The 14,471-nt window shown below is 38.2% G+C and overlaps 2 protein-coding genes across 2 annotated transcripts in view; both read right to left on the reverse strand.

Moving 5' to 3' along the window:
* LOC143729596 (uncharacterized) overlaps nt 1-14,471 on the reverse strand; it is a 700,608-nt gene that overhangs the window by 62,863 nt on the left and 623,274 nt on the right. The window lies entirely within an intron of this gene.
* scara3 (scavenger receptor class A, member 3) lies at nt 281-13,453 on the reverse strand. Its single transcript, XM_077221173.1, has 7 exons — nt 13,002-13,453; nt 6,567-6,602; nt 6,195-6,239; nt 5,567-5,686; nt 4,096-4,176; nt 2,396-3,439; nt 281-2,114 (listed from the first exon to the last, which is right to left on the reverse strand). Exons 1-7 carry the CDS (start codon nt 13,006-13,008, stop codon nt 1,687-1,689), a joined length of 1,761 nt encoding a protein of 586 aa, XP_077077288.1. The 5' UTR covers nt 13,009-13,453; the 3' UTR covers nt 281-1,686.

Consider the following 14,471-nt stretch of genomic DNA (forward strand, 5'->3'; position numbering starts at 1 on the left):
TTGCAGTTTAGTACTGATCACTTTTGGCCATTCAAATCCATAAACTGCATATTTTGCTTTGTTTTTTTTAAAATTATAGAGTTTTTGGGCCTTTTTTTAAAATGCAACATTGTGAAATGTTAAAAACATTGTGTAATTGCTGGGTTGATAGCTAATCATGATAAGGCATTTCTCTTATTTGTTTCATGATTTTAGTATAAAATGACAAAAGCAGTAATGAAAATAGTACATTACTTGCTTAGTGAAGTTGAAAATGCTAAACAAACATGCCCCCCTCTTATTTACATTCTTATAAACTTTATTGTTGTGCAAAGAGAATAAATTGCATGCCAACACATCACAAAGTCCTCCTCAGACACATTAACCAACGCTTAAAATTACTTCTGGTAAAGTTATCCATATTTACAAATTGGAATATCAAACCAATATGAACATTAAAACTTAAAGTTGCACTGTTCAATTCCAATGAATGAACAAAAAATTGTCTGTAAAGGTTTTTGCAGGTTCATGCAATGCCAGCAACTATAAAATGATGAGTTCACTATATTTTTCGCACAGTGTTTCATCAAATTTGTACCAAGGCTACCTTTGATGAGTGAAAATATTTGGTTTACTTGAACTCATAATAAAAATCGTGTTTCAGAGTACCTGCTCTGAAAGTTCAGGGATTACGATGCAAATACAAAATGGAAAATGTTGCTGTATTAATACATACACTCCATAAAAAGCAAAAGTATGATTTGTCGAATGTTTATCTGTCTTCAAATGCTGATGAATTATTGAGTCTAATGGATAGCACAAAGTACAATTAATGGTTTCATAGAATCCTGGCTCTATAACCAGTGTTAAAACAAGATTGTGGTGAAGTGGCTCGTGTATAGAATTGAGCTTGAGCTCTTTTCTAAGGCAGTGTGTCCACCAAAGCGTTTTTAGCTAGCTGAAAACGCTAGACGCTCTGCTGAAAACGCCTAGCTGTGTGCGCTTTAGAGCGTTTTAGCAGTGCTGCGTTTTTTCAGTTGAGACGATTCATTGCTATGATACAGAATATCCGCAGCACAGTTTACTTGTAACTGATTTCGTAGATAATTTGTTTCATACTAAAAATTATTTTTCATCCATTTTGTTTCGGTTAGCTCTGCTGGTTGACGTCGTTGTACAGAAAGAATGTTGTGACAGTTGGTCGGTGTGGTATTTGTCCCGCCCCTCCTCCACTGTGATTGGCCGGCTGTGTAAAAAGTGACAGTGATGAGCGCAGCGTTTTATTCAAAGTTGAACATTTTTCAACTCTCGGCGACCAGTAAAAAACGTCGAACGCTCAGCGCTTGAGCGTTAAATGCACGCTCAGCGCCTCGTTAAGCTCATGCCGTTCAAAAGACGCGGCGCTCCCATTGAGAGCTCCCGCTGGAATTATACGCCAGCTGCGTGAAAAAACGCTTTGGTGGACACACGGCCTAAGTGTTTTGAAAGCCTATACATAGTGTATTGTTGTTCAGAGCAAGCTCCATTTATGGGGAATGTGCATGTGGGCCTCTAAGATCCCAAAGAGTCCCCAACATCGTCTTGTTTAGAGAGAGATCTCCAAGTTGACGTCTACCACCATCTACTGCAAGAAACATCATAACCGTATCCAGAAAGGCAGTCAGTGCATCACCATTTGGGTTATTTTTAAGTTGTATGTCTATCTATTCATGACTTCTGAGCAGGCTCCCCTGGTGGTCCAGGTGTTCCCGGCGGCCCCGGTGGTCCTACAGCGCCCTGTGTTCCTTGAGGTCCATGTACCCCTGGGAGTCCAGTTTGTCCCCGGATTCCTGGCGGTCCTTTGGGGCCAGGAATTCCATCCTTCCCAGTAACCCCCATATCACCCTTCTCTCCCTTTTCAGCACGAGGCCCTGGTTGCCCTAAAGACCCTTTTTCTCCCTTAAGTCCTGGCCCACCTTTCATCCCAGAAACTCCTTGCAGACCTTGATCCCCCTTAATTCCCATAGCACCCTTTAATCCTTGAGGTCCTCGATTTCCTGCAAGTCCCCTGTCTCCTTTCGGTCCCGATACACCTAGAGGTCCTTTGGCTCCCGATTCTCCCCTGCTTCCCTTTGTACCTGGTAGACCAGGCATACCTATTAAGAATCCAGAAAAAAATACATTAGACTCTTCACGAACATGCAAGTGAAGCTATTTTATAGATACTGTCCAGCAGAGTTTAGCCCCCAACGTTAATCAAACACCCCCGAATAAGCTAATCAATGTGTTCAGGTTTTGATCAGTGTTGGTGTTTGTGGCGAGCAGGACGAGGTCGAGGAACCGCTGTTCTCTCACGTCCATCGACCTCGTCCTGCTCGCCACAGTGTTAAACTCCGCAGGGCAGTGGCCATTCAGGGCACTACAAGTAGATAAGAACCTTTCAGAATAGTGAAGTTCTGGATCAGCTTTGCATGACTCGTGTCTACAAGCTTCATCTCCTCCATCACCAATGACAGGTTCCTCACATCAGCTTCGAGGCGCACATTCAGCATCACGTACTGCATTCTGAGAGTGTCGGCTAGGTGAAGAAGCAGCAAGACTGTGTGGTTCAAGTTCTGCAAATCTTCAGTGTGACTGCCCATTCTGGACTGGCAAGAGGAACTCTCTATGTTGATATATTTGTACATGCTCTGAACATGGTTGACGGTTGCATTGATGCTGGAAGAAACTGTGTCGATCTCCATTTCAATGGAGTTCATTCTTGCATCCAATGTCACAAATCGCTCCCCGGTCCGGTTTTCGTAGTACTTCGTGTGGTACTGGTGGTCATGCATGTTCTCCTCGTGTTCGTCAATGTAAGACGAGACATTGTCCATCTGCATCTGAAGGTTCATGACTTGCAGAGTGAGGTCATGCACCATCTCTGAGCTCATGCTGATACGCTGGTGAGTGGCAGAGACGCCACTTTGAACAGCCCTCACGGTTTGCATGGTTATGCTGGCATTGGATTTCAGGGCACTTAAAACTCTGCTGTAATTCTGCCAGTCTGCTGTTATTTTTTGGAGCACCAAGGTCTCCTCTTCGGCCTTCCTCTGAAGAGCACCTATCCACGACGCACTAAGAGCAACAGTGGTGTTGACTTGTTGCATTGTGGCCTTCAAATCATACTGATCCTCACTAAGGGTTTTCATCCCTTGATCTGTTTCATTAATGACAACCTGCCAGCCTGTTACCTGATCCAGGTATTGGCCCACAGACTGGTTTATACGCTTAATGATGATTCCATAGGCCTGGAGCTCTCTCGTCATTCTGTTGCTGGATTGCGTAAGACTTTGCTGAGACTGGATCGCCTGGTCCAACTGCTGCTTTTGACCGAGTACAATCTTCTGGGTCTCTTCAAACTCCTTCTTCAGTCTGGCAATCTCCTCTTGGAATTGTGCAACATCTAAACAGTTGGAATAGTTGTTTGCAGTGCTGATATCTACAACAGAACCACCAAACCATGAATCTCTTGTATTGCTGACAAAAAATACACTGCAATTGTGTTTTAACAGTCAGAGCTCTATGTGTGCACAGCTGTTTCTTAGGTCATTATTTCAGTTATAAATGATTTCTCATGAGTTTTTACTCTCTGAGGGGTTCACGACCACAGGAAGTGAACCGAGAGATTAGATAAACAAATTAGATAAATCCAGCAGGCCCATTTTAAACAGAAGCAACTGTGTGAAAACATGATTTTCTTTTTGCAGTTTTACTTTTCTGTTGTAGATCAGTGTTTTTATTGTTAACTAAAACAAAAACTTTTAAAATAGTTTTTGGGAATCAAAATGAAGCTTAAATGCAAATATTAGATGAAAAACGAAATGTTGCCTTAATTGGCAAGTTTAAACTGAAGTACTAAAGTACTAAAACTAAAAGCTTTGTATAAATATTAAAAAAAACTAATAAAAATGACAGAAGCACATCATAAAATTATTAAAACTTTAACTAAAATGTAAATGAAAAGTGGAAATATACTTTTTTTTTAAATCATAAATTAGAACAAATTATAAATGAAATATACTAGTATATAAATAATATATAACACTGTAATGCCTAGCAGTTCCCAAAAATGTACCATAAAACAAGAATTCTTACCTTTTATACTCTCCTGGACTTTGGAAATGTGTTTGTGATAAAATGATTCCTCTTCAGATAAGTTGTCAACTCTCCTGAAGACTGACATGACAAATTTATTGATATTAAAACTGTCATTTTAGAGAATTAAGTGATGAACAACAAACAAACAAAGCAAGCAAGCAATAAAAAAAAGGAATTTCTAATTCTAATAAAAAATATGGCATTGCATAATATTGGAATGTTGGAACAGTTTAAGTGATCGTAGTTTCCTTAGAGAATACACAGGTTTGGAATTCTTTTCTGAAGCTTTCTTCACACACCAAGACTTAATCTTGGACTACGGGGACTGGTAAAGTGTAATGGACCCTCGCTTGTGGTTGTAATTTATTTTCCAGCTGTACGTCTGCATGTCACCTGCTGTATTTAAAAAAAAGTGCTAAAAGGACATTGCTTACTTTGTCACTAAACAGGATGCTTGAGTTACTTGCTTTGACTTGTCTTGTGCAAACTTCAGATTCACTTCCTACATAACATTCCTTAACATAATAGTATGCATATTACACGCATAACTGCTTTTAACAACAATTTAGAAGAGTTAAAGCAATATGAAACAGATGTGTGTGGCATCATTCTGAAATATCTTTTAGTTAGGCCTGTTTTTTCTTTAAATAATCTTGTCATCGTATTTTTCATCAAACCAAACAACATTCTTCTTGATTTATTTTGCCACAGTTTAGCTATGTTGTTGCCTGATGTCGATGTATTACATCCTGTCAGTGTGACAATGCTAGTAAAAGTTCTTGTTGGAGGCCCATTGCATTTGAAACATGGATTTGTTGTTGTATGTCATAATATTATTAGGAGAAACTTGTATAAATATCTTTAAAGTATATGATTCGCAGTTATTTCACTATTGACTATTGGGTAACACTTTATTCTACAGTGTCCTTGTTACATATGTTACATGTAATTACCATAGTAATAACAGTAAATTATGCCTAATTACATGCAATTAACCCTCAACTAAATCCTAATCCTACCCTAACCCTATAGTAAGTACATGTAGTTAATTAATATTACACTGTACTTAAATATTTAATTACTCTGTAACAATGACACCTTAAATAAAGTGTGAGATTCAGAGTGTAGCTCCACACAGGGAAAGGTTTTGGCCTGCTTCTATAAAATCTGGAGATTGTTGACTTAATGATGCATAATGCTGAATCAAAACCCACACTACATGCTGTAACCATGTGTCTGATGTATGAAAATCAGGGTTTCCTGCATTCCTTTTCTCTGGGCCATATCTGTCTCCATTCCAGCTCTGTGTCTTCTCATGTGGAAATCCTCAAATTAATTTGATCCATTGCTGATTCAAGAACAAGTTTTATATCTACCTTTCAACTTTGATCGTTCACCTCACCATGAATATGATTGTGTTGAAAACACGGATTATTAGTGATGGTGTTGCAGTGTCGGGAAATCTTACCAAGGGTTGCCAAGACGGCCACTGCAATGATGAGCAAAGCTAAAAAGGCATAGAGCGTTTTGACAGCTAGCTGAAGAGAATGTGTCTGCTGACATTTCATACATCCTCCTCTTGCCCTTCCTGTGTACAAAAAAAAGACACTCATTCTCATAAAGAAACCTGGTATTCCCGTCAGATCTGAAATTTATCAGAACCATTGCAGAACCTAACTGTTCTATTAAAAAAAAAAAACAGTAAAGAGACTATTCAAATTAGACGTTACTAATAAATCAACTGAGCTTGCAAATTCGGTAAATTAATCTTTTCAAAGCCTAAATGTCGTCAAGAACTGAACATTTAAAACAGATGCACAATAATCAATCACGAACAAAACATTGGGGGATAAATGCCGACATGTATATACAAACACTTAAAAATTATTATATAAATCAGACCATAGTAAAAAAATAAATAAATAATAAATACAAGATGTGTCATATTTGTGGAGATTACAGGCATTCAGGCACATTAAAAGAAGAAGAAAAAAACACTACTGTATAATTCCTTTTTCCTAACTCCTTCTTTTGTACTCTGTAATGCCTCATTAATAAGGAGAGCAATACGCTTTAAGAAAAATGATTTTTCTAACCTCTCAGGGGAGGAATTTCCTCCTCTTCTCCAGTTAAGTCCTCCTCTACAAAGAGAAATTGCACAAAACACGAATAAGTCACGACTTTACAATTTATAACATCATACTTGAATGTAATCATAATCCTATTAAATCATAATTCAGCGTATTGGCTAATCAAACACAGTTCTTCTTGAGACTCATCCTCTACCTCCTGCACAGTACAAAACACCGTACCATCATATTTTCATCATGTCAGGTCTCAGAGTTTAATTGCAGGAGATTATAAGAGGACAACTAGATCTACTGCAGGGATTAAGCACATATTTGGTCTTATAACTCTATATTAAGAGGGTCCAAATAAAACTGAAAGAAAAGAAAGTCTCCACATACCATTAAAGAGCTGGTTCTCGTAGCCACAATAGTTATCTGCAAGAGAGAGGAGCAGGGTTGATGTATGTCTTTGCAAATTAAGGTCAATAGATTAAAACTTATCTCGGAGAATGATGATCACATTCGCTTTATCAGCATAAACAATAAATCATAAACTAAGTGTGGAAAAACTATAAGGCCTGCTTGCTAGTACAAGACAAAAACTTGGACTGATTAGTACTATATGAGGTCACTGTTGCAAAGAGCCTTATATCAGCACAAATACACAAAATTGGTGAGGGAATAATTTTTTTTACTAAATCTGATGGGATCTCTTGGAGAATTTATTCCCCCTGGGTGGAATAAAATTGCCTAGGAATATTTTGCATGTCCGAACTCTATATATATATAAAATATTATAAAAATTAAATTAATAAATATTGAAATATTTCTTGGCTGCAACACCAAGAGAGCCAGGCCAGGAGCTGCAGGCTTCAGGTGGGAAAGACCATAGCTGTTCTATGTTAACATAGCTGTTATCACAAAAATAAAGAAGATGTGGTGCAGAACATAGCTATGAATAGAAAAAAATTTAATTTTATTGCATACAGCCAAACATCTGGAATAGCATTGTCAGCAGAGAGTTATTCGGGCTAAGCTTATTTCAGTCACCCATTACGGTTAGCTTTACCCAATAACCTAATTAGCTGATGACTACCTGGAGAAGTACAGCCAAAAAATTGTATGAGGTGCTTCAAGTGAAAAAAAATATGACTATATGCCATCAGAACATCCAAGAAGCTTTATCAACAAGGGACACAGACAAAAAGGAGTTTTCAAACTGAATCATGAGGGAAGACCTTGTTAAAGGGGAACTCGAAAACTCAAGCTATTTCTTCGCTGATTTTCACTTTTGTCGTCGCATGTTTTCTCAGCAAGCTCCCCCTACAGCTGTGAGGCGTATATTTCACAACAATGTCGTAAAAAAACTCACTTGCGGCACCCTCCTTTCCCTTTCTACTATGGAGGGATTATTGGGTCAGATTGAAAACTAAAAGTCTAAAACTAAAAGTCTTAAATGAAAACTAAAAGTCTAAGTCGAAAACTAAAAGTCTAAGTCGAAAAGGAATTTGGTATTTAGGATTGGGCATTTGGTATTTAAGATTGGGCATTTGGTATTTAGGATTGGGCATTTAATCATTTGTCAAATGCCCAATCCTAAATACCAAATTCATAGACTTATAGTTTCAGATTTAGACTTTTAGTTTTAGACTTTTAGTTTTCAATCTGACCCAATAATCCCTCCATATTCTACTGCTGCTCATGTGCATTTGTTATTATCGGAGCCGGCCAACTTTATCGTGTGGAGCTATGTCTACTGAGGTGGGTAATACATCATACACATTGAGGGCGGCGTTTGTGTTTATGTCGAATTGCCGTAAAACCGTTTGTGTTTCTCGCTTGTTCTCGCTTCTCACGAGACTTCCTATTTCCAATTTAGCGGGACGTTAATCCCCATGTTGCAAGGTTGGTTTTCCGCCTAACGTTGGGTGGAGCGGGGAAAGTCACCATTCTCACCACAACAAGTTATTAAACCATCCAAATGATTTCTAAACGGTTTTATTGAGTTGAAATAGTTGCCGAATTCCCCTTTAAGCCTGTTCCATTTTATATACTACTTGAGCACAAACATTGAGATGTGTTATGGTCTATGTTCCACAGAGCTTGCTATCCCAAGGGAAGAAGGAATACACAAAAAGCAAACAAAAACAGAAAGCATGAAAATGTTTAGGCGTCTCTGAAGTTTGCAATCTACCATGTTGGAAAGTCATGGTTTCTAGAGACACGCCATGGTTTACTTTTAAAAAAAATGGGAAAAATTGGGCATCAACTGTCTTAAGAAATGCAGCCCTTTGTGAAAAATGTTTGACAAGTTTAGAAGCAAACCACACAAAGAAATGATGACTCAACGTCCCTATACCTTGCAGCCGAAGAGAGTTGTGCCAGTCTGAGAACTGGAGGTATGCCGGTCATCACTGCCAATGCTGTTAAACATCAAACTGTGTTCGCTTTATCAGACACTATTGTTCAGCAAGCACTTTTAAATTAAAACAACATCCCTCAACCACAGTCTCGGGTAGTTTGCACCTGCTTCGTTTTCTGTTTGCTTAAAATCTTGGGTCTGTATTTTTCAAACCTCAGGCACGTCTTGGAGCCATACGTTGCATGCCAAACCTGCTAAGCTCATGGAGAGACTGTTTATACCTACTACTCAAGCCGCTGAGGTCAGGTCTACCGGAGCCAAAATGCTAGAAGGGGCAAAAGCTTGATGAGGGAGAAAGTGGAGAGACTTAACATATCCACACCAGTCCTGACTACACAGGTGCCTCGAAACAGGCGCAACCTTGGGTCTTGTGGCGGCGTGAGTGTTGCCAACAGTACAGAGGAAAAGGAGGGGACCCTCCAGTTTGGTCTGGATGTCTGAATTCCCCTTGAAAACATTGCTTACACGGAAAGAACCACTGAAAAGCCCTATGGCAGGGTCAAGTACTTGAGAAGTATGAAAAGGGGGAGGATATTTAATTAGCTTGACGGGTCATTCAAGGATCTGGAGGAAATGGAAAGTTTCTAGATTTCGTTAGAAGTCTGAGAGCAAAAGGGTGATATGCCAGTGAATATTAAGAGTGGACAGTCAGAATTCAAAATACACTAAAAAATGCTGGGTTGTTTTAACCCAAATTTGGGTCAAATATGGACAAAATGTTCGAGTTTGTACATATTTGACCCAAAATTGGGTTAAAATAACCCAACATTTTTTAGGGTGTAAAGTTACGTGATATAAACAAGATTTAAACAAGGAGGCAGTCTTTAGCTTGCATGTTATGCAACAATATAATACAGTAAATGGAACTAAAAAAGAAAAAAAAATCGAAATCTGTCCAGATCTGCTGTTTTCTCTCAAAATCAACAGCATTTGTTGACCTTAGAACATAGAAATATAATTTAACTTGTCTGATATGGGGCACTGTAAAAGAGTATGATCCATATAACATTAGTATGGACACAATTTAGGTAGCATTTGAAGGAAAGCACTTTAAAACATCAGTTATCTCAGGTGTACAGCGCAAGTAAAACAGTCCATTTGGGCAGATGCTTAACAGTATGTTAACATCCAGCTATGAAAACAACATCTGTGCCCTGACCAAACATTACAGGCTGAAATGTCATTCTTGGTCTTCGAAACGCTGAGAATAATTAGAACCACATGAATTACAATGGTGGCATGTACTAATCTGAGATAATAATATATTGTCAGTGCCCATTCTAAAGGCTTGGTCACCAAGAATCACTTACTCCATCAAAACATGGTTGTCAAGATATTTAGTCTCTTCTTCACAATATGTAATTTGTTATGAGGCATCCTTTCAGCTATTCTCTTTTCCACAAATACAGTAAGGGCAACAAATGTTTACAACTCAAGAGCTGAGAACTCTTTGGATAAGGCTTAAAGGTGCATTGTGTAATATTTCTGAGGATCTGTAGACAGAAATGCAATATAAGATCCATAACTATGTTTTCAGTGGTGTATAAAGACCTTGTATAATGAACTGTTATGTTTTTATTACCTTAGAATGAGACATTTATATCTCCATAATTGCAGGCGCCCCCTTCTATGGAGGTCGACATTCTACAGTGGCCCTAAACGGACAAACGCGTTTCGTTACTATGTTGCTCTTCGTGCAAGGAAGCAAGCTTAGTTCAGCTAAAATAATAAACTGACACAATGATGAACAAGTAACAATAATATTCCCAATAACATAGTTTTACTGAATAATTAAGTAAACATAATTTCTTAATTTATCCTTAAACCTCATTGCTGAACTGCTACTCTCTGCTGTCTCAGACGATGACATAGTTTCCTGTCGGTCACCGTAACATTTGTTGGTTGCAATTCGTAACCTCACCACTAGATGCCACTAAAAATCACACACTGCACCTTTAAGAGGATATATCATGTCAGAACTTAACAAATGTCAAAAGTTTGAGGTTTACCTTTTCAACACTTTCTACAGAGGCCAAAGACGTTTGACGATTCTCCTAATCCTTCAAATCTTGCAATGTAAAGCTACTTGATGAGGCATTCTCAAGGGTAACTTCAGGAGCTTTGATGTCCAAAAGAACAAATTAGCGTAGTGTACATGATCTCTAAACTGTGGGTTAAAGAGTTGGTCTGGTGTTCCCATGCCTTTAAATTGATTCACTTTTCTGAAAAGCACTAAGACACAGGAAACATACAGTAATACTGGTATTATGTGACCAGATGAATGCAGTGGGTATAAAACATCTGACAGGAATGCCTGCAACTAGAGATGGGAAGCAGAGGCAGAGGGCAGGGTCTTTCCAAACCACAGAAACCCAACCACAACTAATAAAGACAAGTGTCTCTACAGTTCTACTTGATGTACAACTGCTTTACACGCATTTTCAAAAATATGTGCAGAGTTCAACCATAAAGTTCAATGGAGAATAATTGAAAACATTCTTACTGTATATTGTAGTTTATAAAGGATATAATAAAGGAGTTAAAAAATGGAGGTGAATCTCACTCATCCCCTCTTGTCTTTAGATATCTGCATGTTTACAGTCACTTATTAATTACATTAAAATACACATTCTGGGATGTTTTACAGCTTCTTAAAGACAACCCCATTAGGCTTTAAAAAAAGCTAAATTTATATTTGACCATTAAAACATTGATCCTTAATTTCAGTGTAGAACCTGATATCACCAAGTGCAACATGTTCCCGGATCAACAACTTTGTAGATCCAGGGACGGTACGTGGGAGTCGTTATTGACGTTTAAAAAACATTTACATTTACATTTATTCATTTAGCTGACGCTTTTATCCAAAGCGACTTACAATTGCTATACATGTCAGAGGTCGCACGCCTCTGGAGCAACTAGGGGTTAAGTGTCTTGCTCAGGGACACATTGGTGTCTCACAGTGGATCCGAACCCAGGTCTCTCACACCAAATGCATGTGTCTTATCCACTACGCCATCAGCACCCATCACCACCCAAAACGTTTTGAGCTTGTCCACTTTCAATCACTTCCAGAGGTAGTCGAAAATGCATTCAACGTGATTGCTTTCATAGTGTAAACGCTCATGTGTGGTTGAATGCATTCTCGAACAACCACTAAATACTCTCCGCCTACAGACCTAATGCGTAAACATAATGGCGTGTCACCATTATGGCGTCGTCTTGTGACTATCAGAGCAGAAGAAAAAAACTGCTGCTATTCGTATCATTTTCCATCGTCTTCGTGCACTCATTTGTAAATTATGTGAGCTTAGATTTTCCATTAGATTAAAAGATCTGAAAAATCCCATACATTTACCCAGCCCATAGACCCTCTCTTCGAAGAAATCCGGAAAGAAGCGGTCGAAAGTGGACAAAAGAGAAGGATTAAAACACCAGGTCTAAAGGGAATGTGTCTCCCTCGTCTACTTGTGATTCGACAGACCAAGACGCATCTTAATACCACAGTTTTATTCACCGATCATTTGCCACTAATTTTAGAGGTAACATATGGGAAGGGTTAGGTTGAGGTGAAGGAATATGGATAGGACTAAATTTTTGGACAGTAATGTTGTTCCAGGCTCAACAAAATATGTTGACCCAGGACATGTCTGGAAAATCAGGACCTGCTGTGTTCAATTATAAACAAATATGTTAATAAAGAGTGTTCATTAGATCTGATACACTTCAATCAGGTGTAACTAATAATAAGTAGAGCCTGCTTGCCCCTTTCTGTCTATTACAAATAGATTCATTGGTCAGATCTTGGGAAAGCAGTTGAAGGGAATGTATGTGTGTGCGGTTAACGCCGTCTCCACACCTGCTGCCCACACTTGAAGAATGAAGAACTTAAATCGCACATCTCTCACAGCATGAGGAATGCATTAGGAGCCATGCTCTTTCATGAGTCTCTGGATTATGCATTAAAAGAGAGAAATGTCTATCTTCATTTTGGATACGTTTCCTATAAATTCAAGATCGTACCACCAAAGGATGCAGATCCACATGCCTTCGAAAAGATCTCGCTTGGCGCTTTTTTTTTATTTTTTTTATGAAAAACCAATGGTATTATATTATTCTGTGTTGAATAAAATCAGCATGTGAAATGTTGCCCCATTAGTATGAGGCTAACTGAAAAATCAATAGCAAAGTGTCAAGCTAAGAGTGGTGAAGGTATGATGTATCTTACTGTCAAAATAACAGAACCACAAACTCCCATCCAACATCAACAGCTCCCTGCTTTCTCTAGAACCTCAGAGTTTGTGTGCTGTCAGCACGCTCATGTTAGCCAGTATTTACAAGTTATTCTCACATAAAAAAGAAAACAAACATATTAGTCAAAGTATGATTCAATAAAAAGAAACATTGCTTACCTTTCATGTTGATTCTGTAAAACACCCCAGGTCAGTTTGGTAAAGACGAATGTGGAGACTTGAGACCAAATATATTTCACCTGTCTGAACGTTCAGACTTGGGATGTATTTCAAAGATTCGTCAGACTCCAGAGCATCAGTCAAGAAGAATACTGGTTTGCTTACAAGAAACAAGTCACTAAATCTGCAGACTAATCCAAAGCCGAGGACACTTGTGGGCACAGCATCCAACAGCTGGTGTCTCAAGAGGAACCCCGCTATAACATGCTTCCTCTTTGCTATAGAACCAGTGGAAAGTAATACCTTGGACAGTAACCATGTGCAGCTTTGGGAAACATGCCGGAGAGAGGGAAAGGGGAGGGAGTGATTGTTTCTGTGTGGGAAAGGGAGGGAGTCGATGAAGGGAGGAGGAGGAGAAAAGGAGGTGCATGGGACGGTGCATGTGTTTCAGTGAGTCAGTCTTGAGGACTGGCCTAATTGTTAACAAATGTCTTGTATTGGAGCAACAGGCACCTTTATCTTCTGTGGCCTCTTGTTGTTGGAGAATTACAAATTATATTTGCTAAAAGGGACATGCTGTTCTTCAAGAGTTTGTTGTTGAGAGGATAAATATCATTGTGCTATTAATGAACGCAAAAGTGCAGATTCATACTTTTTGGCTCAACTACAGTGTATATATGGTTAAAATACCATTTTTGTTCTATTGAGCAATATTATCATTCAGTTTGAAGTCAATTCAAGTCATGTTTCTTTATACAAAGGAATAAGGAAATGAGAATTTGGTTCACAAAAAAAGTTTGGAAAATCTATATGGGCAAAATTCACAGTAAACCCATAAACCGGGATTTATTGATATATTAAATTAGTTAACCATGATTCATTTTTGTGATATTGTGAATAAAAAACATTATTTTCAATAAAAACAATAGTTATAGAGGGGAGAAGAAGAATGATTTAAATTGATCTTGAATGTATGTGTGTTTTGTCCATTTTAATTTAGAGTTAGATTATTTTTGATATAATAATAAGCTATTAATTTAAATACTTTAAAAGCAAACTGTGACCCCATTTAAGTTTTCTGATTTTCAGTAATTAACAACTTATATTTCTGTCTGTTCCTCACACAAACTATTGCATGGCTTCTTCAGATTTGGAATATAGCGCCCAATGGGACACTTTTATTGAACTTTTTTGGGGGGATATTGACCGTCACAATTATATGTATATAAAAGAGCAGCATGAATATTCTTCAAAACATATTGTTCCACAGCAGAAACAATGTTTTGCAACAAATGAGGGTGAACTAGGACAGTCCCGAAATCTTTTGTTTCTTGTTTTTGAAGTTCTACAAAGATACTGTAGGCGCGAATTTAGATCTCATCTGGTCACCCTAGGGTGAACTATTATTTTGGGTGAACTATTGCTTTAAGACCATGTGTTTGTAATTTGTGTAATGATATTATTTGAAAA

Source organism: Siphateles boraxobius, unplaced genomic scaffold, assembly GCF_051911475.1.
Source record: "Siphateles boraxobius isolate OS27281-9 unplaced genomic scaffold, OSU_SipBor_1 8, whole genome shotgun sequence".
Lineage (NCBI taxonomy): Eukaryota > Metazoa > Chordata > Actinopteri > Cypriniformes > Leuciscidae > Siphateles > Siphateles boraxobius.

Bases quoted from the DNA above. Each gene is read 5' to 3' on its own strand.
- scara3 (XM_077221173.1), bottom strand. The intron at 4,177-5,566 runs GTAAGATTTCCC...TTGTCATGTCAG, and splicing joins GGCCGTCTTGGCAACCCTTG to TCTTCAGGAGAGTTGACAAC. The intron at 2,115-2,395 runs GTTCTTATCTAC...GATTCTTAATAG, and splicing joins GAACTTCACTATTCTGAAAG to GTATGCCTGGTCTACCAGGT.